The sequence below is a fragment of the Pristiophorus japonicus genome, chromosome 11 (assembly GCF_044704955.1).
Source record: "Pristiophorus japonicus isolate sPriJap1 chromosome 11, sPriJap1.hap1, whole genome shotgun sequence".
Classification (NCBI taxonomy): domain Eukaryota; kingdom Metazoa; phylum Chordata; class Chondrichthyes; family Pristiophoridae; genus Pristiophorus; species Pristiophorus japonicus.
The window spans coordinates 105,686,809-105,714,326 of NC_091987.1; the positions used below are offsets into that span (position 1 = coordinate 105,686,809).

General features: G+C 45.8%; 1 protein-coding gene across 6 annotated transcripts in view; it reads left to right on the forward strand.

The window, feature by feature from the left end:
* Window positions 1-27,518, forward strand: part of erg (ETS transcription factor ERG) — a 349,104-nt gene that overhangs the window by 304,779 nt on the left and 16,807 nt on the right. For all 6 annotated transcript variants that reach the window (XM_070893851.1, XM_070893852.1, XM_070893850.1 and 3 more), the window contains 2 exons: window positions 23,456-23,607; window positions 26,235-26,438. In XM_070893851.1, coding sequence (XP_070749952.1) covers window positions 23,456-23,607; window positions 26,235-26,438 — 356 coding nt within the window. The remainder of the gene's footprint in view (window positions 1-23,455; window positions 23,608-26,234; window positions 26,439-27,518) is intronic.

Sequence of the window (27,518 nt, forward strand, 5' to 3'; positions counted from 1 at the left end):
CAAGATGCACTGCAGCAACTCGCCAAGGCTTCTTCAGCAGCACCTCCCAAACCCGTGACCTCTACCACCTAGAAGGACAAGGACAGCAGGCACATGGGAACACCAACACCTGAAAGTTCCCCTCCAAGTTACAACACAATCCGGGTGTGGAAATATATTGCCGTTCCTTCATCATCGATGGGTCAAAATGCTGGAACTCCCATCCTAACAGCGCTGTGGGAGTACCGTCACCACACGGATTGCAGCGGTTCAAGAAGGCGGCTCACCACCACCTTCTCAAGGGCAATCAGGGATGGGCAATAAAGGCTGGCCTTGCCAGCGACGCCCACATCCCGGAATGAATAAAGGAAAAACAAATACTCCTGACTTGGGCTTTGTAGATGGTGGCGAGGCATTGAGGAGTCAGGAGATGAGTCACTCATCGCAAGGTGACCAGCCATTACCCTGCTCTTGTAGCCATGATGTTGAAAGAGCTGGTCAAGTTCAGCTTCTGATCAATGGTGACCATCCCCTTCCCACCCCCAAGATGTTGATGGCAGTGGATGAGGCGATGTTGTGCCATTGAAGGTCAAAAGGAGATAGCTGAACTTTCTCTTGTTTGAGGTGGCCATTACCTGGCACTTATGTGGTGCAAATGTTACCTGAAACCATGATGTTATCCAGGTCTATGGGCCCCAATAGTGGTGGCCTGGTCTACTTGGATACTTCCATTTTAAAAATAATTCACCAGATCAGGCTGGCATGGGCTGATTTTCCAAATTTACATCCATTCACACAGTTATGCTCAATTGAAGTGAGTGCAGATCTTCTCATTTTAATGGCAATTCTGTATTTTATTTGTATGTTTTGTGGGAGTGTCAGAAGGGCAATGTGTCCATTCATCCCCCACTGTCAGCATCAAGCGTTCCCAACTCAGATACGTTTTGGACCAGCTGCAGAGTAAAGATTTCACGACTCTGCCCCAACCTCATGTGTCTGAATCCCAACCTCTCCAGTGAACCAGTGTAAGTTTTTCCACTTTCCACATCAGTCATCCTCGTGACCTCCTCGAGTGAGCTGGAATTATGGAAATAATTATGGAAAAGGGAAAAAAAATTCCATTCCCCAGCACAGACATCTCTCATCTTAATGAGATCAAAAGCCTTTTTTTTTTAGTTCTGTGCCAGTAAGTAATACTGGGGCTTAAAACCAGGCAGGATTCAAATTGCACCATGACATTTTAATAACAAACCTGTTAACACTCTTCCATGAAATTTCTCGGTTTATCGTTAACAAAGGAGTTAACCCATTATAAATAGAAGGCTGGTGCCTTCCTTAAAATAGCAGACAAAGGTGTTCATTGCTAATATAAGAGCACCAAATTAGAACCCCTGAGACTCTAGTCCCAAAATCCCTTGGGTCATGACCTCAACGGTGCCCTCTGAGTTCTAACTTTGCTGGGTCAGCGGAAGGCAACTATTAACACGGGGCACTACTACAGATACGTCTCTGGTGTCTATCTGCCCCATTCCCTTTGAAACTAGGCCACTCTCCCACCCCACCCCGCCCCACCAACCCCAGCCATATTCTCTTTGCCCCCTAAGCAAGGGGGCTGATCTGGTGGAAACTTTTTTAAGATTGAAGTATTTTTAAGATTGCAGTAGCAAACCCACTGACAAAATGTAAATTGCAATTTAGCACATATTTTTTCCAACTTGCAGTATATTTGCTTTTGAAAAGGTCTCGTAACTTGTTTTCAATTGACGAAGTTCTCACACAAAGGAAGGGATTGTGACACAGTGGGCAATCTGATGGAGTTGACTATATCTGACCCTAAAAGTGATATTTTTTAAATAAGAATTATTTTTTTAAAATTGGGTAAAGAGAGAATAAGAAGTAATTGGAGACAGGACATGTGGCAAGGAACAGGTGACTTTGACCTATGATTCCCAAAGTTCTCCACCACTGGGGATTTTCTCGTGTCATGTCTGGATCTGTTGTAGATTAATTGATCGAGATTGAGTGCTACGATTAGTCAACAACTCCATGATCGTTGCATCAAGCTGCAACCAGGATGGTAGAAGAACTAGATGGACTGTGGTCTCTTTTTAATCTAGCAATTCCTATGTTGTTAACAACTTGCATTTATGATGTGCCGGTAGGTAGCAAAATATCCCATATGCTTCACAGAGGAGCAGTGGACACAAGACAGAGAGCAGGAGACAATTTTTGATGAATTGACCAATAAGGCACAGCAAAGAAGTAGAATTTGGAGGAAGTTTTTACGACAGGTGACAAGGCAGAGAAGTTTAACAAACAATTCCAAAGTGCCAGGGCTTGTTGCCTGATGGGTCTGTGACTAACAGTGGAATGGACGGTGTGGGGGCAGGGGGGAGAATACAGTCGAGCAGAGGGTGAGAGCTGGTTTGTAAAGATGGAGAAGAAAGCTGTCGACTGCAGGAAGATATCAATGGACTGGTCAGGTGGGCAGAACAGTGGCAAATGGAATTCAATCCAGAGAGCTGTGAAGTAATGCATTTGGGGAGGGCTAACAAAGCAAGGTAATACACAATAAATGGTAGGGCACTGAGAAGTGTAGAGGAACAAGGGGACATTGGAGTGGATAAGGTGATTAAGAAGGCATACGGAATACTTGCCTTTATTAGCCGAGGCATAGAATACAAGAGCAGGGAGGTTATGCTTGAACTGTATCAAATACTAATTAGGGCACAACTAGAGTACTGCGTGCAGTGCTGGTCATCACATTACAGAAAATATGTGATTGCACTAGAGAGGGTACAGAGGAGATTTATGAGGATGTTGCCAGGACTGGAGAATTTTAGCTATGAGGAAAGATTGCATAGGTTGGGGTTGTTTTCTTTGGAACAGAGGCAGGTGAGGGGAGACTTGATTGAGATGTATAAAATTATGAGGGACCTAGATAAAGTGGATAAGACGGACCTATTTCCCATAGCAGAGAGGTCAACAACCAGGGGGCCTAGATTTAAAATACTTGGTAGAAGGTTTAGAGGGAAGTTGAGGAGAAACGTTTTCACCCAGAGGGGGATGGGGGTCTGGAACTTGCGCCTGAAAGGGTGGTAGAGGCAGAAACCCTCATCACATTTAAAAAGTACTCGGATATGCACTTGAAGTGCTGTAACCTGCAGGGCTACTGACCGAGAGCAGGAAAGTGGGATTAGGCTGAATAGCTCTTTTTTAACTGGCACAGACACAATGGGTCATATGGCCTCCTTCTGTGCTGCAAATTTCTATGATTCTAAGATTGCACGTGAAGATTATGAGGATATCTAAAGGATAGGAAAAAAGAGAGAACACAAAGGAGCATGGCTGTACTGTTCTATGATTCTATGAAATGGATGAAACAGTGAGCGGGGGTAAAGTGTTTTTTTATTGAATGTAAAATTGTATTTTTGATCTCTAAATTAATGGTTAATAAGTAATATTTCAGTTCTCCCTATTCTGATGCCTCTATATCTCTCTACTTCTGCACTGCAGCAATCTTACCGAAATATTCATAAGACATCACTTTGTATGTCAACTCACAGTTTCCTTTGTTCTTTGTATTTAATTTCCTTCTCTTGGTGAATAAAACCACATAGCATTCTTTTGTTATTTGTATTGTACTTTTCTTCTTTCCCACGTCAGTGGTATTGCTGCAACATATGTGCACGACCTCATTTTCAGGACTTTTGATTATTTTCCAGTTTCCTTTGTTCACCAGGCAAGGTTCTCTCTATTCCTACAGATAATGGAGTCTTTCAGTTAACTATAATATAAATAGAAAATGCTGAAAATAATCAACAGGTCAGGCAGCATCTGTGGAGAGAGAAACTGTGGAGAGAGTTAATATTTCAGGTCAATGCCCTTTCAGCTGTGTGAGTTGTGGCTCAGTGGGTAGCCTACTCACCTCTCAGTCAGATGGGTTGTGGGTTCAAGTCTCACTCCAGGGACTTGAGCAGCCAAATCTTGGCTGACACTCCAGTGGAGTGCTGCACTGTCGGATGAGATATTAAAACAAGGTCCTATCTGCCCTCTCAAGTTGTCATAAAAGATCCCATGGCACTATTTCAAACAGGAATAGGGGAGTTATCCTGGTGTCCTGGCCAATATTTATCCCTCAATCAATATCACAAAAAAACAGATTATAAAAACATAAGAAATAGGAACAGGAGTAGGCCATAAGGCCCCTCGAGCCTGCTCTGCCATTCAATAAGATCATGGCTGATCTGATCATGGGCTCAGCTCCACTTCCCTGCCCAGTCCCCATTATCCCCTTATCGTTTAAGAAACTGCCTATTTCTGTCTTAATTTATTCAATGTCCCAGCTTCCACAGCTCTCTGAGGCAGCGAATTTCACAGATTTACAATCCTCTGAGAGAAGAAATTTCTCCTCCTCTCTGTTTTTAATGGACGGCCCGATATCTGGTCTAATCACACTGCTGTTTGTGGGAGCTTGCTTGTGCACAAATTGGCTGCCGCATTTCCCACATTACAACAGTGATGACACTTCAAAAATGACTTCATTGGCTGTAAAGTGCTTTGAGACGTGCAGTGGTCATGAAAGGCGCTATAGAAATTCAAATCTTTCTTTTTCTTTTCTCATCAGAACTTAATTTCAATGTAACGATATAGCTATGGCTAACAAGGGAAATTAAGGATAGTGTTAAATCCAAGGAAGAGGCATATAAATTGGCCAGAAAAAGCAGCAAACTGAGGACTGGGAGAAATTTAGAATTCAGCAGAGGAGGACAAATGGTTTAATTAGGAGGGGGAAAATAGAGTATGAGAGAAAGCTTGCCAGGACTGCAAAAGCTTCTATAGATATGTGAAGAGAAAAAGATTAGTGAAGACAAACATAGGTCCCTTGCAGTCAGAATCAGGTGAATTTATAATAGGGATCAAATAAATGGCCGACCACTTGAACAAATACTTTGGTTCTGTCTTCACGAAGGAAGACACAAATAACATTCCGGAAATACTAGGGGACCGAGGGTCTAGTGAGAAGGAGGAACTGAAGGAAATCCTTATTAGGTGGGAAATTGTGTTAGGGAAATTGATGAGGTTGAAGGCCGATAAATCCCTGGGACCTGATAGTCTGCATCCCAGAGTACTTAAGGAAGTGGCCCTAGAAATAGTGGATGCATTGGTGATCATTTTCCAACAGTCTATCGACTCTGGATCAGTTCTTATGGACTGGAGGGTAGCTAATGTAACACCACTTTTTAAAAAAGAAGAGAGAAAGAAAATGGGTAATTATAGACCGGTTAGCCTGACATCAGTAGTGGGGAAAATGTTGGAATCAATAATTAAGGATGAAATAGCAGCGCATTTGGAAAGCAGTGACAGGATCTGTCCAAGTCAGCATGGATTTATGAAAGGGAAATCCTGCTTAACAAGTCTTCTGGAATTTTTGAGGATGTAACTAGTAGAGTGGACAAGGGAGAACCAGTGGATGTGGTATTTGGACTTTCAAAAGGCTTTTGACAAGGTCCCACACAAGAGATTGGTGTGCAAAATTAAAGCAAAGGGTATTGGGGGTTATGTACTGACATGGATAGAGAGCTGATTGGCAGACAGGAAGCAGAGAAACAGGTCCTTTTCAGAATGGCGGGCAGTGACTAATGGGGTACCGCAGGGCTCAGTGCTGGGACCCCAGCTATTTACAACATACATTAATGATTTAGATGAAGGAATTGAATTTAATATCTCCAAGTTCACAGATGACACTAAGCTGGGTGGTGGTGTGAGCTGTGAGGAGGACGCTAAGAGACTGCAGGTGACTTGGACAGGTTAAGTGTGGATAAATGTGAGGTTATCCACTTTGGGGGCAAAAACATGAAGGCAGAATATTATCTGAATTGTGGCAGATTAGGAAAAGGGGAGGTGCAAAGAGACCTGGGTGTCATGGCACATCAGTTATTGAAAGTTGGCATGCAGGTACAGCAGGCGATGAAGAAGGCAAATGGTATGCTGACCTTTATAGCTAGGGGATTTAAGTATAGGAGCAGGGAGGTCTTACTGCAGTTGTTCAGGGCCTTGGTGAGGCCTCACCTGCAATATTGTGTTAAGTTTTGGTCTCCTAATCTGAGGGAAGGATGTTCTTGCTATTGAGGGAGTGCAGCGAAGGTTCACCAGACTGATTACCGGGATGGCAGGACTGACATATGAGGAGAGACTGGATCGACTAGGCCTGTACTCTCTGGAGTTTAGAAGGATGAGAGGGGATCACATAGAAACATATAAAATTCTGACGGGACTGGACAGGTTAGATGCAGGAAGAATGTTCCTGAGGTTGGGGAGTTCCAGAACCAGGGGACACAGTCTAAGGATAAGGGGTAAGCAATTTAGGATTGAGATGAGGAGAAACTTCGTCACTCAGAGAGTTGTTAACCTGTGGAATTCCCTACCGCAGAGAGCTGTTGATGCCAGTTCATTCATATATTCAAGAGGGAGTTAGATATGGCCCTTACGGCTAAAGGGATCAAGGGGTTTGGAGAGAAGGCAGGAAAGGGTTACTAAGGTGAATGATCAGCCATGATCTTATTAAATGGTGGTGCAGGCTCAAAGGGCCAAATGGCCTACTCCTGCACCTATTTTCTATGTTTCTATGTTTCTACCATTTCTACCTCTTACTCTTAAATCTGTTACAACCTTCTGTTTCCCTCTGCCACCAGGAGATGGGTAGAAATTTATTTTTAAGCAATGCGTTTTCAGTCGACAAATAACAGCTTTAAAGGCTGGTTTCAACCGATGAAAAGATTAAACTTAAAAGATTGACTTGTTAGATATCAAAAAGATTTTAACAAAAAGTAAAGTACCTCTAGCTACAGTAATTTTTCTCATTAAAAAACTAGGCCCCATAAAATTATGTCAAGGGATACTTGAATATGAAGTTTTAACATGTTCCTTACTCCAGTAATTTAGACGAGACATTAGCACATTTTTGTACACTTGTTAAACTTCCCTTAAGTAGTAGCAGAAGATATTGCAGACAAACCAATACTGCTGCTACATAGAACAATTTCAGGGGTCAGGTGTGCTCTGTCAATCTTTGATGCGAAAGCACATCCAAATAAGGAACTGTCGCCTGCAGAAGAGTAAATAGGCCCTGTCGAGACTGGTGAGTTATTTTATCTTAATTTAGGATATGCATTGTTATCTTGCAATGTTATCTCACCCCATCAATAACATTCATGTACTTGCACTTGCTGCCTCAACCACTTATAATGAAATGTTTGCTCTTCCATAAAATGGCAATCAACAACAACAACTTGCATTTATAAGGTGCCTTTAACTTAGTAAAATTGCCCCAAGGCACTCCCCAGGAGCGTTATCAGATAACATTTGTCACCGTTGTATAATACACTCATTGGAGGCTATGGGGAAAGAACAGGGGAGTGGGACTAGTTAGGTAGCTCTTTCAAAGAGCCGGCACAGGCATGATAGGCCGAAAGGCCTCCTTCTGTGCTGTAAGATTCTATATGAACACATAAATGGAGTTAACCGCTTAAGCAGTTGTCAGAGATGTTGATTTTCATTTAAAATCATGAGGATCTCCAATGGCTTGTTACAGGGATGATCTGGGGAGCATAAATATCTTCAAATCTTGTGATGTGTCTTTGTAAATGTAAATGAAAATCCTTCTTCAGTAAATACTAGCTCAGGAGTTTGGTCCGTAAGCTTTGCTGGACTGAGAGGAATGGATAAGTTTTAGTAAGCAGGAGGTTCTTGATCCTCTCATGTCTGAGACAAATTGAGAAATTGCGACCCAAAATCGCTAAATTTCAGAAGCTGTTTATGAAATAAAAGGTTGATGGGACATTAAAAGGAAAAAAAATAAAGTTTTGGGGAGTTGGGGGTGAGTGATAAGTCTGCCAGCTGGAAGAACTCTTCAACCGTTTTTGCTCGAAATGTGGCCCTTTCAACTGTTGGGTTGTTGTGCTTACTTCAAGAGCTGCCAATGATGGGCGTTTCAGTAACATTTCACTGACAGTTACCAGAGAGCACATTCACTTCGCTGCTTTAACCCTCAGCTTATAAATGACAACTCGTTTAATTTAGCTTCTTGTGTTAGATGCATTGTGTTGTTAAACCCTTGAGTACAGTACTTTATAGAACTTGTGGCATTATAACAGACACCGAGGACTGTAAAATACTACAAGGGGCTGGCTGCGGGGCTAAACTTGGTTTGCAGTAATTGCCTCTGCGATCACATCAACACAAAGTTAATTCATTAGCAGTGTGCTCACGTGGGGAGGGAGCAATTGCCCTGTGCATTGTGTTCTTTATAAATCATGTATGCATTCATAATAAATGGTTATATGATTTCATCACGCACGGCACACAAAGGAAATCTTCCACCATGGTGGCAGAGGTTTAAAGGGACATTTCTCCCTTGATACAAGCCTGAGAAAGACCTAACCAAATGAGCCCATTTTAAGCTCCCTTCCCCACAAAAGAAAAAGGAAAGACTTGCGCCTTTTACGACCACCGGATGTCTCACAGCACTTTACAGCCAATGAAGTACTTTTGGAGCGTAGTCACTGTTGTAATGTAGGAAACACGGAAGCCAATATGTGCACAGCAAGCTCCCACAAACAGCAATGTGATAACGACCAGATAATCTGTTTTAGTGATGTTGGCTGAGGCAGTTCAGTCAACAGCAACAACAACAATACAGCTGTAACAAATTGTATTCATATAGCGCCTTTAATGTTGACAGAATCAGTCACCTGTATTTAAAATCAATGGTACCAATGCAATGAGTTTTGGGACAGATTAATATCTTAGTACGGAAACTCAGCTGAAAGCTCACTATGTTGGTCTCAGGGATATGTGTGAGTAGATGGATTTGGAGTAGTGATAACAGGGGTGCACAGGATCAGAAAAGACGATTGCGATCCATTTGGTCTGTCCCAATGTGTCGGAATGATCATCTCCCACAAAACCTCTCTGTCAAATTTTGCTCCAGCTCCCATTGCCTCTATCAGCAGACCATTGCATCCATTCACCCACCACCTTCTATTAATTCTAAACTGTCTTCTCACGTTCCCTCTTCAAAATGTGAGGCTGTCTGTCCCACTTGTAGACTCGGTGACCATGTTAAACGTATGCGGCAGTCATTTCTGCAGAGGACTCGCCTGTGCACCATTTGCACCATTTCTCTGGGGTTCCGCCGTGCTTCCACCGGCATCATGGAACCACCGCAGAAATTCTATCCCCGTGACTTTAATATTGTTCAGACCCTTTAGGATATTGAATACGTCACTAAGTTCACCTTTGAGCGCTGGATCTTATTTAAAATGTTGTTCAAATTGCCCCCAGACCAGTCCCCGCCCCTCCCCCCATAGTTTAGTGTTGTGGCCTGGTATTGAGACATGTTGAAGGCCACAAATTCAATCCCAGGTTTGTGCTGAGTTTACTGATTCAGCCAAGGCACCACCACAGTTATCCTCAGTGACCTTGAATGAGCTAGCATTTATGTCGCATTTTTCACAACCTCAGTACCTCTCAAAGCGCTTTACAGCCAATGAAGTACTTGCTGAAGCAGGAAACGTGACAGCAAATTCACGCACAGCAAGCTCCCACAAACAGCAATGTGATAATCTGTGTTTTAGTGATGATGACTGAGGGATAAATATTGGCCAGGGCACTGGGACTAACTCCCCTGCTCTTCGAAATAGTGCCATGGGATCTTTTACGTCCACCTTAGAGGGCAGATGGGGCCTTGGTTTAAAGTCTCATCCAAAAGACATCACCTGCAACAGTGTAGCACTCCCTCAGTACCCACACCGTTCTGACTCAGAGGTGAGAGTGCTATAGCTGAGCCACAGCTAGGGTTTTTCCATCAGCTAGGGTTCCCATGTCTGTTATATTACAGTGACTACTGTTTGAAAGATGTGTGTGGACTTCAGCTGAGGACAGGATTAGGCTGGGTTGTGATCGATGCTTCCTCTCGGTCTTTTTGTATGCACGGTCCCTATGATTGGTTGCGTGGCCCATTCAAATTTTTACGCATGGGAGATTTCTCCCATTTAAAAGTTGATGAGTGGCCAGCGCGGCACCTCCAGACCACTGCGCAGCCGCGCGCAGGAATGTTGGTTGTGATGCCCTTCACAGTTGAATAGTCTAGAAACTGTCACTTTCTAGATTCGCTTCACTTAACAGTGAAGGGCTGCTGCTGATCATGGAACTGTACCCCTGAGAAAGAAGTCCACATTCTCAGAAGAGGCGAGACAAATGGGGCAAACAAAATGGTCTTTTTACACGATGAAGCTCCTTTGAACGAGAAATGGCAGTGGATGAATTGTTGGAGGGCGGGAGTAGATGTCAGGCCCAAGGGGTAAGCCAGGTTTCCAAGGTTATCCCAAATTGCTCAACTACAGTAACACAAAGAAGCAAAGGAGCCCTTGGTTGTCACCGTGAATTTGTCAACAAAAGCATTAAATAAAGATACAAAGGAAGTGAGTGTCACAAGGTTTCATTCCAATATGAGCAAGGCTCCAACAGGATGCAGGATTCCACTGGGGATAAGGAACAGGGGACAAAACTTATCCCATGGCACGAGGCCAACGCTGGGATTAACTCGCTCTGTATTAAAGTCTTGCGTCTCGAGCGCGTCCGACTTACCTCAGACATCACATTTCAAATCGCCAGAAGGACTGCAAAAAGACAACGCAAGTCAGTCATTTCCTGTTGGTTTTTTTTGGATCAGGATCGCCTGGCCTCCACTCAAGAGCCAGCAATTTATAAGCAGGTATCGTTTAATGGGCCTCAGGATGTGCCTCTGCAGTCCACTTTTCCATAGAAAGTCTTTGGCCTGTGACTTTAAAGGGAGTATGTTGAAACACAACTCTATCGTATGAGCTAACCACCACAACCATTCCTCCAGACCAAAAATCACCCTCAACAACATCACGGGGTGTCGCCCAGCATGATTTGCGTTTAATTTGAGGATAATTGTTTTTTTTTTCTATTTTATCCCCCTTGTTGCTCTGAATCTCCAATAACGCAAGCAGTGACAGAGTTAGCACGCTTATTAATAAATGCTTTGAAAAATATATATTTAAAAAAAAGAGATTTAAGCTGTGCATGTAGTTCCCCTGTCTGGGGTTGGCGATGTACTGAACTGTTCCATGTACATCTCCAGGGGGCGCTCCAGGTCTGAGCAGTGTGCGTCCTGCCCAGGTGAATCAGGATTGTGAATGGAGCTGCCTAGTTGGCTGGTTGTTCTGTTTTGAGTTATAATATGAATGGATAATAATAAAACATGTTTTTGCCAGGAATTAAAGCAAGCGCTTTCTGGTATTGTGTTAACTGTGCAGTGTTCCTGAAGGCCTCATAGTTTCCATACTGATTTCTGTCAACTACTTGACTCATTCTGAGCTCTGTTCAAAGCAGCACTCTGCCATTATAAACAACACATCATCGACCTGCTAGCACTAACAACATAGCAAGTTTTTAAAAAGCTAAAACTCTTTTAAAAAATGCATTAAAAGTGGAAGAATTTAAACCTACAATGCGTTTAAATTTCAGTTGTTTTGTTTTAATTCATTCGCAGGATGTGGGTGTCGCTGGCAAGGCCAGCATTTATTGCCCATCCCTAGTTGCCCTTAAGAAGGTGGTGGTGAGCCACATTCTTGACAACTGAGTGGCTTGCTAGGCCATTTCAGAGGGCAGTTAAGAGTCAACCACTTTGCTGTAGATCTGGAGTTACATATGGGCTAGACCAGGTAAGGACGACAGATTTCCTTCCCTGAAGGACATTAGTGAACCAGATGGGTTTTTACGGCAATCCAGTAGTTTCATGGTCACCTATACCGATGCTAGCTTTTGATTCCACATTTATTTGAATTTGAATTTGAACAATTGCAGCAATCGTAGCAGTAATTACATTAATACCTCAGATGACGTAACTGTCCATGATATCATAAGGAAAGGCAAGGATTTGCATTTATATAGTGCCTTTCATGGCCTCCTGACATTCCAAGGCGTTTTACAGCCAATTACTTACTTTGGAAGTGTAGTCACTGTTGTAAAGTAGGAAACGTGACAGCCAATTTTCACTCAGCAAGATCCCACAAACAGCAATGTGATAATGACCAGATCATCTGTTTTAGTAATATTGGTAGAGAGATCATTATTGGTCAGGGGAAAACTCTCCTGTTCATCATCAAGATAGGGCCATGGGATCTTTTAAAACCACCTGAGAGGGCACTGGTGGCCATGGTTTAACGTCTCATCCGAAAGATGGCACCTCCGACAGTGCAGCACTCCCTCAGTACTGCACTGAAGTATCAACTTGGATTTTGTGAAAAGTCTCCGGAGTGGGACTTGAACCCACTACCTTCTCATTCAGCAGTGATTTTACTCTGACTGAAGCCAGGGTCAGGGCCATGAAAGTGCAGAGGGATCTGGGGACACAGGCCCACAGGACACCAAAGTCAGCACCTCAAGCTGACAAGGCCGAAAAAAAACATTTGACCGAGTACGACACCAAGGAGCTCCAGCAAAACTGAGGTCATTGAGGGTTAAAAGGAAAACTCTCCTGTGGTTGGAGTCACATCTGACACAAAGAAAGATGGTGGTGGTTGCCGGAGATCAATTATCACAGCCCCAGGACATCACTGCAAGAGTTCCTGAGAGAAGCATTCTCAACCCAGCCATCTTCAGCTGCTTCATCAATGACCTTCTTTCCACTAAAAGCTTAGGAGTAGGGCTGCTTGCTGATGGTTCCACTATGTTGAACTCCATGTGCAATTCATCCAATAATGAACCAGCTCATGCCAGCCTTCAGGAGGACCTGGATAACATCAAGGCTTGGAGTGATAGGCAAGTGACAGCCAAGGACCATCTAAAACAAGAGAAAGCTCAACTATCTCCCCTAGAACATGGTATCACCAATGGTAGAGTCCCCCACCATCAACATCCTTTGGGATCACCATTGACCAGAAACTGATGTGGACCATCCATATCAACACTGGGGCTACAAAAGCAGGGCAGAGGCTGAGTGCACTGTGATTGATGAGTGGCTCAGCTCCTGATCGCTCAGTAAAAGACCCAAGGGAGGAGCGTGATGGAATATTCACTTGTTAGGAGGCGCAGTAAGTTGTGTAGGTGGGAGTAGTAAGTTACAAAGGGACAGAGAGCGACTGAGTGAGTGGGTAAAACTATGACAGAGGGAGGTCAATGTGAGGAAATATGGGGTCATCCACTTTGGCTCCCAGAAACCTAAATCAAAATATGTTCTTAATGGTGAGAGAGTGGGAGCTGTGGAGGAAAGAGATTTGGATGTCCATGTACACAAATCACGAAAAGCTAGTGCACAGGTACAAAAAGTAATCAAAAAGGCTAATGGGATGTTGGCCTTTAGCTCAAGGGGGCTGGAATACAAAGATGAGGAACTAATACTTCAGTTTTACAGAGCCTTGGTACAGCCTTGATTGATACGGGGACTTAGCGGCTAAATAATGAGGAAACGTTGCATAAACTTGGGTTGTATTCCCTTGAGTATAGAAAGTTGAGGAGTGAGCTAATTGAGATCTTATGATAAAGGGATTTGATAGGTAGATACAGAGAATTTTTCCTCTGGTGGGGAAGCCACAGTAAGGGGGCGTAATCTTAAAATGAGAGCTTAGCTGTTTAGTAGTGAAATCAGGAAACACTTTATCAAACAAAGGGTAGTGGAACTCTGGAATTCTCTCCTTCTTAACACCCCCCCACCAAGAAAAGACTGTGGATCGGTGGAGTTTTGTTAAGTAAGGGTATTAAGCGTTATACAGCAAAGGTGGTTAATGGAGTTGCGATGCAGATCAGTCACGAGCAGTGCTCCTGGTCATTTTTTTTGGCGGGGGTGGGGGCGGTGTGGCCCATTCGAAATACCACGCATGCACAGTTTTCCCCATGGAAAAGCCGGTGAGCTGGCTGTGTGAGGGGTCCGGAGAGCCGAGTGGTCGCCTTAAAGCAACATTGGCCATGAGCGAACTGATTGGTGGAACAGGCTCAGAGGGCCAAATTGCCCACACCTGTTCAAAACCTTAACAAAAGGCTGGGACCCAGTGTATCCCGGTCTCGATAGAGTTCCAGTGGACTTGCTCAAGAAAGCCCCAGACTCCTCCCACACCGCCCCCCCCCCCCCCCCCGCCATCCCCCTCAAAAAAGGGTAATTTTCCTGAGCATTTCTGGAGGCACCATCGCCTCTGCTAGCAACATAAACACAAACCAGGTTTGCAATCAGAGGTGAAGGTGAAAGTCTGGCTTTCCTGGGTTCATGTCTGGTTTTTAGCAGATGTTTTCATCTGGTATTGGGAGGTTTACGGTAGCATTTCAAAGCAGGACTGATTCGAAACATTCCTGTGGCTATGAAACCGCCGGGGCCTCAAAATGAAATTTTTCGGCACCTCCGACAAGGAAAGGGGGCAGTCGCTCCCACGAGTGAGCGACACTTTGTGTTAACGCGCAGCACTGAAGTGCAGAGCTGGTAAACAGGCAGATGTCAGGAAATCCTGCAATGGAGAGGGAGAGACTGGAGTGCAGTCAGCTGAAGGCCACATAATAGTTGAAATAATTTGCTGCAGCACAAGTTTTTGATAACCTATGGCCCGAATCCCAAGCCCTGACATCTATCCTAGTCTGGATTTAACAAGCCCTAAAGGCAATTTTATGAAAAAAAATGCAAATAGGTTTTTGAATTTTGACTTGTTGAATATGAAACGGTAGCAAAAATAAATGAACAATTTTTTTTTTTATGCAGGGGGGCGGGGAGGGGGGAGGGGGATTAGACCATATGTCACAACACCAGCCTTACCCTCCATCTCAACTGGGCGCTATTACACGTCCTAGGATGGTGATGTCAGGTCCGTCGTGAGTCAGGTCAGAAACTGGCTGCGGTCATACGAAAACAAATCAAATTCTTCTGGGCGAGTTGTTACTCAGCTCTCTGCATGCACAGCCCTCCCTTGGCACACAACGTGAAACGAGCACATTTTAACTGCGCATTCCTCTGAGCATTCGGCAGCACCATCGTGCTGCAGGCCTGCCATTGGTCCAAATTCAGAGCCAGACAGCCTTGTTTATAAGTGGGCTGTTGGGAAATGTCTAACCTGCACACTGAAGAACCAAAAACCTGCATTTATTTTAAATAGGAGACAACCCTTTCCACTTCTGAGATGAGGGCATTAAATATTGAAGTGGAATTTTTGGTGCGAATTCAGCTGTTAACAAAGCAGACATCAGGACTGAAGCCATGATCCCAATCCCTTCCTCCATCCTCCTCGCTCTTTCATCCTGGAATTGGGAAAAGGTGGCAACTCTCCACTACTTCGTGTTATAAAATGAAAGAAGAATCGGGTACATACTGAAGTCTGAGGCACGTGAGGAGGGCCTTGATTCCAATCAGTGCTCAGCCAATGCAAGCTGATGTTTTTGGACGCTGTTTGAAAAGGATAGGAAGCTGATCACAGATTCGAATCAATCTTCGGAATAGGAAAGCTCACCGCCAGACGTGGTTGGAAGAGCAACTATAACACTTCAGGCCGCTGACCAATGGCACCCATTTCTTGGACTGAGGAGGGACACATTTAGACTTGATTTCTGGCTGCATGGTGCCCATAGCTTGTCGTGTTTATTTGTGTTTATTTGCCACAGAAGCAGTGCATTTTTCAGAGAGAGACATGTGGCTGGAGCTCATTTTCAAATCACCTTTGCTCTGCCTATCTAAAGTCGTGTTGGATTTAATACAGAACTTCCCTCCTTTTTGCTAGATCCTGCCCTCCAGTGCGTTTACCTAACCTCAATCACAGCTGTGAACACTGGGCTGCCAGCTCTGACTGGTTGGACGTAATCTTGGACCATCTCACTATATGACCTCCCACCTCCAACCACCCCACCCAGTCAAACAGCCCTCTTATTCCCATCGCCAATATTTTTACAACTAATAAATTTAAGTGGTGGAAGAAAATGAAAATAAAGTATATCTTGTTCATGCCCTGATGGTTTTCCTCCCGGGATTGCTCACATGCAGTGTCCAGGAGATTAATATTTAATTCCCAGCGACTCCAGGATAATCCTGGAGAGTTGGCAACCCTCTGCAAATATGACATCATTTCAGCAGCTGCTGCTCGAGAACACGGTTTACTTAAACATCAAAATATTACTCTTTTTATATTGAATACATTTGCAACTACTGGGGACTGACAGCATGAACCACAGACATTTTCTCAGTGCTCACACTTAGCTAGGCTTTCAGGCCAACTCTCCATGTTAGGCAATTGAGGCCACTTAACCCAGTCGCCCTTGGCAACCTCCACTTTAATCACACCAACCAAACAATTCCACTCACTGAAATAAAACAGCATTTTGTTTTTACCCAAAACATCTTGTTTCACTGTTTACTGTTAAATGTACCATTACTTGCATATTTTCAGTGAGGGTTAATGAGAAGTATGCGAGCACAAACTTTAGTTGAACTCGATTTGAAAAGAAGCCTCGGGCCTACCTGGTCTCCACTCCTCAGCGCCAATCTCACACAGGGGGTTATCGATATTCCCACTTGCCAAGCTGAGGAATGTGTGGGTACACCAGCCATTCCGAGAACTTTGCTTGCTTTCCCTGCTGGTAATCGCAGGCTTCTATTAAAATTATATTCACGCCAATGTTCCCTGTAAGCTGCCCTTTGTTCTGCGCGCCCTGTTTCTTTTAATGTGCGGTCGTTTTAAATTTCTGCGCACGTACAATGTAAAAGCTGGTGAGCGGCCTGCGCGGGACCTTGCAAATTTCTGCGCAGCTGTAAGCGCACCTTCGGGGGAACATGGTTCACGGCTGGGGGTAATTTTAACTTTGGGCGAGAGCTTAAAATGGCCGATATCAGACCAGCTGCCCATTTCATATCTCTCCCGACTTTCATTGCCAGTGACTTCAATGGAAATTAAAATCAGGAGAGGTATATAAATGGCGGCTGATCCAATATCGCCCGTTTTACACTATCGTCAAAAGTGAAAATCACCCCCACCATTCCCCAATGGCGGCCCACGTAACAGATGCATTTTAGCCAAATTTCCATATGTTGTGGTGTGAGGCAATCTGCCCGATCCATGGATCATGACTGAAAATCGCCCATCTCGGATTTGCCTGATGTTAAAAGCTCTGGCCATGTTTCACTTCACCCGACACCATTTCAGGGCTCCCGTTTTGCTGGTCAGACTGTAGCCATGGATTTCTGCCGCTGTATTCCACTTCCCAAGCTGTGCACTGCACAGCCAAACATTATCGGCTTATAAACATTATTAAAATTTGCTGGCAGCAAGGCCACATTTATTGCCCATTCTCAGAAAGTGAATAGCCTTATTCATTGTGGTGATGATGCTACCATAATGGTGTTAGATGGTGAATTCCAAGATTTTTGCCTAGCGATGATGAAAAAACAGCAAAAGACGTCCTAGTCATCATAATGTGTGACTTGCAGGGGAACTTGCAGGTGATGGTATTTCATGATATTGCTGCTCTTGGCCTTCTGAAAGGAGCAGGTAAAGGGAAATTTGTTCCTCAGGCATAATTTGTGAGGCACACTCATGAATAATGGCCACATCAGTGTGGGGGGAGGGGAGAAGAATGAGCAGCACCCAGAGAACTTTACCTCAGCAAGAATTGACATGTTGAGGAGAAGTGGGAAGGAGAAGTGGTTGTCATGTTTATAACCTTCACACAACTGTAATCTTTATGTAACAACACTATATATTGTACACACCTGAGTAATGCACACCTTGACCACAGGGGGTGAACTTGTGGGAGACACTCCTCACCTGGTCCTCCAGGTATATAAAGGGAGGTCCCACGGAGGGTCATCACTTCTTGGTCCTGTGAATAAAGGTTCAGGTCACATAGTGACCTTGTCTGCAGTACATGCCTCGTGTGATTCTATAGCAAGGTATAAGGACACCACATTTGGCGACAAGAAACGGGAATCAACGACCCACGAGGATGGCCACCGGTAGCACAGAGGAGCGGTACTGTGTCGGTGAGGACTGGGACGACTTCGTTGAGAGGCTCCAGCAGAACTTTGTCACGAAGGACAGGCTGGGAGAGGAAGTGGCTGGCAAGCGGAGGGCGCATCTACTGACCAGTTGTGGATCCAAGATGTATGCGCTGATGAAAGACCTGCTCGCACCCGAGAAGCTGGCGGACAAGTCCTTTGAAGAGCTCAGCACTCTGATCAGTGAGCACCTCAAACCTGCGAGCGGTATACACAGGGTCCGGTACCGGTTCAATGCACACCGGCGTCGGGAGGGACAAAGCATATCGGACTTCGTTGCGGACCTTCGGCGCTTGGCCAGCCTTTGTAAGTTCACAGACGCCTGCAGGGGGGAGATGTTAAGGGATTTCTTCATTGAAGGCATTGGTCATGCAGGGATTTTCAGGAAGCTTATTGAGACCAAGGACTTGACTTTGAAAAGGGCAATGTTGATAGCTCAGACCTTCATGGCAGTTGAAGAGGAGACCAAGATAATTTACACGCGCAGCCCTGGTTCCAACGTGGCGATGGACCAGGGAGTTAACATTGTTAACAAGACTCAGAACCCCGCAGGCAGGCAAGGGCAATTCAACACCGCCCAGGTAGCAACAGACTCTAGGGTGGGCCAGCAACAGAGACAATGGCAGGGGGATCGACAATTCACGCCATTACAAGGGACAATGCGTCCCGGGATGGGACCATTGACACTCAGCAACAGAGTGATCAGGAGTAATCAAAGAGACAATCAGAGAGGAATGCCTGTTAACAGTTCCTTTATTCACAACAATCTCAGCTCATGCTGGAGGTGCGGTGGCAGACATACTGCGAAAACCTGTAAGTTTCAACAATTTATCTGTAGAAACTGTAACTTCAAGAGACATCTGGCCAGAATGTGCAGAAAGCCCACAGCGAGGCTAGTTTACGACGCAGAGGAACCAGACGAGGAGTCTGCAAGGCAGGGTGATGCTTGGGGCCAAGCTATGGACGCTGAAGTCCAGCGGGTTCATGTGGCAGATGTCCACAGCTCGTATACAAAAACGCCATCTATGATGATAAAAGTTCTATTAAATGGCATCCCGGTACGCATGGAGCTGGACACAGGAGCCAGCCAGTCACTTATGAGTGCCCAACAATTTGAAAAACGATGGCCACACAAAGCTAACAGGCCCAAATTGGAACGCATTGACACGCAGTTACGGACATACACCAGAGAGATCATCCCAGTACTAGGCAGTGCAAACTTGGTGGTCACACACAATGGATCAGAGAACCGGCTGCCACTCTGGATTGTCCCGGGGAATGGTCCCGCGCTCTTGGGGAGGAGCTGGCTAGCCGAGATGAACTGGAAATGGGGGGATGTGCATGCCATTTCATCTGTGGAGCGAAGTTCATGCTCACAGGTCCTACAGAAATTCGAGCCACTTTTTCAACCAGGTGTCGGGACTTTTAAGGGCACCAAAGTAGTAATACGCATCACCCCAGACGCCAGACCAGTGCACCACAAAGCCAGAACTGTGCCGTATGTGATGAGTGAGAGAATTGAGAGTGAGTTGGACAGGCTGCTAAGAGAGGTCATAATTTCGCCTGTTGAATTCAATGACTGGGCAAGCCCCATCGTTCCTGTCCTTAAAGCGGAAGGCTCGGTCAGGATTTGTGGCGACTACAAGGCCACCATCAACCGAGTGTCACTACAGGACCAATACCCGCTTCCGAGAGCGGAGGATCTTTTTGCCACGCTGGCAGGTGGCAAGCTGTTCACCAAGTTGGACCTCACTTCAGCCTACATGACTCAGGAACTGGCTGAAGAATCCAAGCTACTGACCACCATCACTACGCACAAGGGGCTGTTTGTTTACAACAGATGTCTGTTTGGCATTCGTCCAGCGGCCGCTATCTTCCAGAGGAACATGGAAAGCTTGCTTAAATCCATCACTGGAACAATCGTATTCCAAGATGACATCCTAATCACGGGTCGAGGCACCGAGGAACACCTCCACAACTTGGAGGAGGTGCTACGCCGACTGGACCGGGTAGGCTTGCGACTAAAGAAGTCCAAGTGTGTGTTTTTGGCCCCAGAGGTCGAGTTTTTGGGCAGGAGGGTTGCTGCAGACGGGATCCTACCGAATCCAAAACGGAGGTGATCCGTCGTGCGCCCAGGCCCGGCAACACATCAGAGTTGCGTTCATTCCTGGGACTATTGAACTATTTCAGGAACTTTCTGCCGAACTTAAGTACATTGCTGGAGCTGCTACACGTGCTCCTGTGTAAGGGTTGTGAATAGTTTTAGGGGGACTGTCAGGAACGGGCTTTCAATCGGGCGCAGAACCTGCTTTGTTCTAATAAGTTATTGACCTTGTATGACCCCTGTAAGAAATTGGTTTTGACATGTGATGCATCATCCTATGGGGTTGGGTGCGTTTGCAGCAGAGCAATGGTGAGGGCCAACTCCAACCTGTTATGCTTCCAGGTCGCACTCCCAAGCTGAAAGGGTCAATGCCAATGCGTCAGCTCGCATACAGCGATGGGCTCTCACGTTGGCTGCGTATGACTACACAATACGGCACCGGCCAGGCACCGAAAATTGCTCTAACGCGTTCAGCAGGCTCCCACTGGCGACCACCGAGGGGGCGTCAGAGCAAAGCGCGGAGATGGTCATGGCCGTTGAGGCTTTCGACACTGCAGGCTCCCCCATCACAGCCCGCCAGATCAAAATCTGGACCAACAGAGACCCTCTCCTATCCCTGATAAAGAAATGTGTCCTTACTGGGGATTGGGCGCCCGCACACGGAGCGTGCCCCGAGGAGGTCAGGCCATTCCACAGACGGATGGATGAGCTCTCCATCCAAGCCGACTGCCTGCTATGGGTAGCCGGAAAGTCATGCCCCAGAAAGGCAGGGAGGCATTCATCAGGGAACTCCACAGCGAGCATCCAGGCATCGTGCTAATGAAGGCCATTGCCCGGTCACATGTATGGTGGCCAGGAATTGACTCAGACCTGGAACACTGGGTTCGCAGGTGCACGACATGTGCTCAGCAGGGTAATGCCCCCTGGGGAGGCCCCACTCAGTCCGTGGCCTTGGCCCACCAGGCCATGGTCACGTATTCACGTAGACTACGCGGGCCTGTTCAAAGGAAAAATGTTCCTGATTGTTGTCGATGCATACTCGAAATGGATCGAGTGCATCATATTGAATTCATGCACGACATCCACCACCGTGGAGAGTTTGCGTACGGTCTTTGCAACCCACGGCTTGCCGGACATCCTGGTTAGCGATAATGGTCCGTGTTTCACTAGCTACGAATTCCAGGAGTTTATGTCGGGTAATGGTATCAAACATGTCAGGACGGCACCGTTCAAGCCGGCTTCCAATGGTCAGACGAAACATGCAGTCCAAATCATAAAACAGGGCATGCTCCGGATTCAAGGACCCTCCCTTCAGTACCGCCTATCGCGCCTCCTGCTGGCCTATAGGTCCCGCTTGCATTCACTCACGGGACTCCCGCCAGCGGAACTACTCATGAAATGCATGCTTAAAACGCGGCTGTCCCTCATTCATCCAGCCCTGTCAGACATTGTTGAGGGCAAGCGCCAGTCCCAAATCGAGTGCCATGATCGCAACTCAGTGGGGAGATGCATAGAAATCAATGACCCTGTATTCGTTCTCAATCATGCTTTGGGACCCAAGTGGCTTGAGGGTACTGTAATTGGCAAAGAGGGGAATAGGGTCATAGTGGTCAGACGTAACAATGGGCAGATATGCCGCAAACATCTGGACCAAGTAAAGAAAAAGTTCAGCATGGACACTGAGGAACCTGAGGAAAATCATGAGATGCTACCCACACAACTGCCAGAGAACGAGCAACAAGGACATTAACCATCATGCACAGTCCCTGCGGCCAGCCTGGACAGGCCGGAATCACGTCAGGCGACAGAGATGCATGCCAAGGCCCAACCACCAGAGCCCCAACTGCGGCGCTCCACGAGAGAGCGTCGACCGCCTGAAAGACTCAATCTTTGACCCAAAGACGTTGGGGGGAGGTGATGTCATGTTTGTAACCTTCACACAACTGTAACCTTTATGTAACAACACTATACACTGTACACACCTGAGTAATGCACACCTTGACCACAGGGGGTGAACTTGTTGGAGACACTCCTCACCTGGTCATCCAGGTATATAAAGGGAGGTCCCACAGAGGGTCATCACTTCTTGGTCCTGGGAATAAAGGTTCAGGTCACGTAGTGACCTTGTCTGCAGTACATGCCTCGTGTGATTCTATAGCAAGGTGTAAGGACACCACAGTGGTAAGTCTCAAAGTGTTGATCTCCGATTTTACGTCGGGGTGAGAGGTCGGCAGGGCAAGTGGCATGTCATGCCCGGGCCACTGTAACTCCCGGGCCTCATCATCATAGTGCAGACCCAACTCCCGCCTGAACACGGTGGCAATAACGTGAGGCTGGCACACAGGATCAGGGCAAGCACAGTAGGAGGGCCCTGCTGGGTACCCATGGTAACAGCCCCTGGCAAACAGGTGAGTGGCTTGTGGGCAGGGGATGGGGGGCAGCTCTTGACATAATTGTGGTCGAGGGGAATCCTGGGGCAGGAGAAGCTCACAGTTTCCTTGTGGTGCCTTCAGGAGCACTCCTGCTCCTCCTGGCCCACAGGGAAACCTTAAAAAAACAAAATTAATTTACCCTCCTGGCCCCATTGTGGGCCTGCTGCTCTTTGGCGGAGCTGGTAGCGAACACTGAACACCCAACGTGACCTAAAAATTATGGCGGGAGCTGAATGCCATCACCAGACCTGACTTTTACACTTTAATGAGGTTCTCACTGTGCCTGGGTTTGGGCCTTGTGTTCTGCCCAAAATATGTCTGTTAAAATGGCGTGGCGTATGAGTGTTGTGTGGGCAAGGTGAGTACCACGCTTCCGCTATTTTAACAGACCACACGCCTCTGTCTCATCAAATTTGGTGAAAAGGATAAAAAGATGATACAGTTACTGATAAGTGCCATGCTTTGAAATGTGTTTCTGTATTGACACTCGCGCAGCGAGCCATTTCATTCCAGCCAATGAAGACCTGTTTCACTGACCAAAACTTGATCTCACCCTCTCATGTTGCCTTTGCTAAAAGTAGTCTCATTAAATTGTTTAGTGCTCCTTGGAGACCCCAAATCACTAACATTTTGTTCCGTCAAAAGAACCCCCTACACAGAATTTTATGCAATGCATCTGTGTTTTAGAGGGATGTGAAATGCACACCACGTAATAAAGCATTCATTCTGTTTAATACTAAGTGTGTGCAAGCTTATGAAGGGCTGTAAGTTCTCGTGCACTGCCAAGCTCCATCTCTCTCCAAGCCACCCCCAGGTGCCCCACACACATAACACCTGCATTTGGCTCGTAAATATTCCATTGATTTTCACGTAACCTTTTTATTTGCACAGAAATTCACCAGAACACTGCAGCATAGCGAAAGCGGGGAAGATGGTCAGTGGCTCGGACAGCGTTCCAATGAGCTACAGCAGCTACATGGAGGAGAAGCATGTGCCGCCTCCCAACATGACGACTAATGAGCGGAGAGTGATTGTGCCGGCAGGTAATTGTTTTCTAGGGTACTCCCTAAGCGTGCGGCTGTTAACTTGCAGGACAGACGGCCCCAAAAATACACAGGCTGGGTCATAGCATCCGAAATCAGAAAAGTCAGATTCTCGGGGAGGGATGGGGGTGAAATGGGACACGGGCAGGAATGCAAAACAGATGGAATCGCATTATCCCTCATACGACACGCCCGATATTAGCCCTCGTACCTTAAGACGCTCCTTAAAGCCTACCTCTTTGATCAAGCTTATGGTCATCTGCCCTAATATCTCCTTATTTGGCTCAGTGTCTAATATTGTTACTGCTCCTGTGAAGCACCTTGGGACATTGTGCTATGTTAAAGGCACCATATAAATACAAGTTGTTGTTATTCATATTCGGTGCTATTGAAGTTAGTGGAACTGAGTATTGGGCGGGGCGTGTAACGGGCGACTGATGCAATTCCAGCTGCTTTGCATCCCCTCCGGTGTTCGAATTCACCCCCTTGGTTCAGTGAGATGGAAAAGGGTGTGGGCTTTGATGCCAAGGCAGGAGAGGGACAATGATCGGAAAAGGACCCACAGGACTACATGGGACGATGAGCGTACTGTCCTTCTCCCATTGCAGTATGAAAGTGTGAGGCTGTACGGAAACAAGGGTTTTTCCCCGTTTCACATTATGTTATGTCTTTGCACTTAAATTGTAGCAAGGCCGGGCCTCTGGGAGTTTTAAGAACACAGCCATTCTGTGTTGTGGTCAAACTTTCTTCTGTCCCTTTTGCCTTTATAGTGGCATTACATGGTAAGGATAAAAGACAGCTTTCTGTTAACTGCTTTCTGCAAAGGATTCCTGTAGTCTGTGTGTGTGTGTATCTGGAAAAGCAAATACACAGGCCCTATCTGGAGTGTAAGTGCTAGTTTCAAAGAGTGGCTCACCTCCAGAGGGATGCCAAATGAGAACAAATATTATTTTATTAGTTCCTCAAAAAATATCTGCAGTTGGAGAAGAAGAGGCTGAGGTGGGAGCAAAGATCTGGTGGTAATGGATCAGCCACTTGTTATATGCCCCGCCCGACTTTATTTTCATGCGGTGTGTATAACAAGTGACCGATGCACAACCCCCTTTGTCTCAAAGTTAGCATCTGTGCCGTGAATGGCTTCTTTTTGGCACAGGGAAACCTTAAATAGTTGCTTATCTGTATTTCACCCACATTTCCAAGTCACTGCAGCGAGAGAGAACTCAATGAGGACCAGGGTGTGCATTTATGTACAAATATTATGTAAAGGATTCTGGGAGAGGCCTATAAGAATCCGAAAATGTTTTGTTAGTATGGTCGCGTAAGGTTATGCTTCAATTCTGAGGCGTTGCCGGCCTCCCTACGGAAGCTGCCTTTTTGCGGTCAGCATGATAAAAGGGTGTTGGGACCTGAATTGTATCAGAGGTATCAATGCCTCTTCACATTCTCTCCCTGGCTAACACATGGGCGCCATAGTTCCTATAACGCTGACTCTCAATTAGGGGCCACATGTTCTAATCTCTGTCTCTACTGATATTTATACTTGGATTAGCTGGGAAAGAGGGTGGAGAGGAGAGGGGCAGGAAGGAGACAGCTTTTCTAGGCTTTCCTGTAAATCTTGTTGGTAAAAAGAAAAAAAGGCATGTACGTATATAGCGCCTTTCATAACCTCAGATGTCCCAAAGCGCTTTACAATACTTTTTGAAGGTCAGTCATTGTTGGAATCACGGCAGCCAATTTGTGCACAGCCAGCTCTCATAAACAGCAACGTGATAATGACCAGTTAATCTGTTTTGGTGATGTTGATTGAGGGCTGTGTATTGTTACCAGTGTAATATATATAGCTCCACCCAGTGGACTACTGTGGCATTGCAGCCATTGCTGTTTACAAGAATAAACAGGTTAGGTCACCTGACGGCTTCCTGAAGTTATCAGCCATCTTAAAGCTGTTTGTTTGTGAGGTCGTAATGAAAACATAACATTGGCGATGAGGTTGGGATAATCGGATAACCCAACCTGTCCATTGAATAACTCCCCTGCTCTTCTTCAAAATAGTGCCATGGGGATCTTTCACATCCACCTGATTGAGCAAATGGGGCCTCGGTTTAATGTTTCATCCAAAAGACAGCACCTCCGAGAGTGCAGCACTCCCTCAGCATTGCAGTGTCAGCTGATAATTTTCTGCTCAAGTCTCTGGAGTGGGGTTGAACCCACAACCTTCTGACTCAGAGGCGAGGGTGCTACTAACTGAGCCCTGGCTGATATCTGTGGAGGAAGGGTAAGGGGAGTGACAAGGAGAGATACCCTTCTTCCGCGCTTCCACTGTATTCTGTCCAAGTTTGGGGTTTCCCAACCTTTATTTTGAGGGGACTCAAACTCATTCAGTGGCAAGATAATTCACCATTTCCCCATGACATTTAATTTTTTATTAACTTCTTTGCAATGTTTGCATTTGCTAAGGTGAGAGATATTAGAGCTGGGAATGGAACAGTCAGGTACCCTGTATCAGCATGAAGCACTGAGTTCAGATATAACATGGTTAGGTACAGAGTAAAGGTTGCTCACTGTTCTGAGGTAACATTATTAACGTCTGTGTTTCCTTTCTCCACTCCTCTCCCCCTCACGTATAGATCCTACACTATGGTCCACAGACCACGTGAGACAGTGGCTGGAGTGGGCAGTGAAAGAATACGGCTTGATTGATGTCGACGTGCCACTCTTTCAGAATATTGATGGGAAGGAGCTATGCAAAATGACCAAAGAGGATTTTCAGCGTCTCACCCCAAGCTACAATGCCGACATTCTCCTGTCACACCTGCACTACCTCAGAGAGAGTAAGAACGCTTTCAGTGCCCTATAAGATTGATCTGGGTTGATCTTGACTCTGTGCGACAGTGTAAAGCGGGTGATAGCGAGTTGGTTGGCCCTTTTACATCTCTCCCCATTCTTTACCTATTGAAGTCAATTCGCTATCACCCATTTTACACTAAGGCACAAAGCCAAAATCTATCCCATCCTCCGATGAAGGGGTATGCCTGAAACATCAGCATTTATCTTTCTTTACAGATGCTGCCTGACTTGTTTACAGCATGTTCTCTTTTTGGTTTCTGATCCTTTGATTGTCAATTGAAAAATCAATACTCAAATGGATTGGAATGTAGATATTAAGATACAAGTATAACAGCCCATGAGTATTTTGCAATACGATTCTATGATATTTGTGCAAACAACACTCCCTATAATAGCTTCTTGGAGCAATAATGCTTCCTTTTTCCATGTCCATTTTCTCCCAGCTCCGCTAAAGGAACCGATTCATGCTGGGATGCAGTTCCATGTTCCTTACTTGTTCTTCTGCATCTTGGCCAGATGGACATCGTTAATATGCAAGTCTAGACTTGCAATGGCTGCAGGCTATTCCGCAAGAGGGAAAGATCAGAGGATGCAACACCAGAAGTACATAGAATTTACAGCACAGAAACAGGTCATTCGGCCCAAGAGGTCCAGGCCGGTGTTTATGCTCCACACACGCCTCTTCCCACCCTACATCATCTAACTTTATCAGCATAACCTTCTATTCCTTTCTCCCTCATCTATTCATCGAGCTTCCCCTTAAAGGCATCTATGCCAATTGCCTCAATTACTCCACGTGGTGTCAAGTTCCACATTCTAACCACTCCCTGAAGCCCACACACATGCATTTCCTAGGTGGTTTCCACTGGATCTTTCCCCTCCCCAGCTCAGGGACAATTGCAACAACCTCTTCTGCAACCCTGGTTACAGTTGTTTAACTTAGGTACCGATGATGGACCAGCCTAGGTCTTTCCTGGTTGGTTTGTCTCAGTAACATTTTGGGGAGAGGCATTTTTCAGATTTTATTTCCCTTTTTGGCCTGGGTTATTATCTGGTTTTCCGCC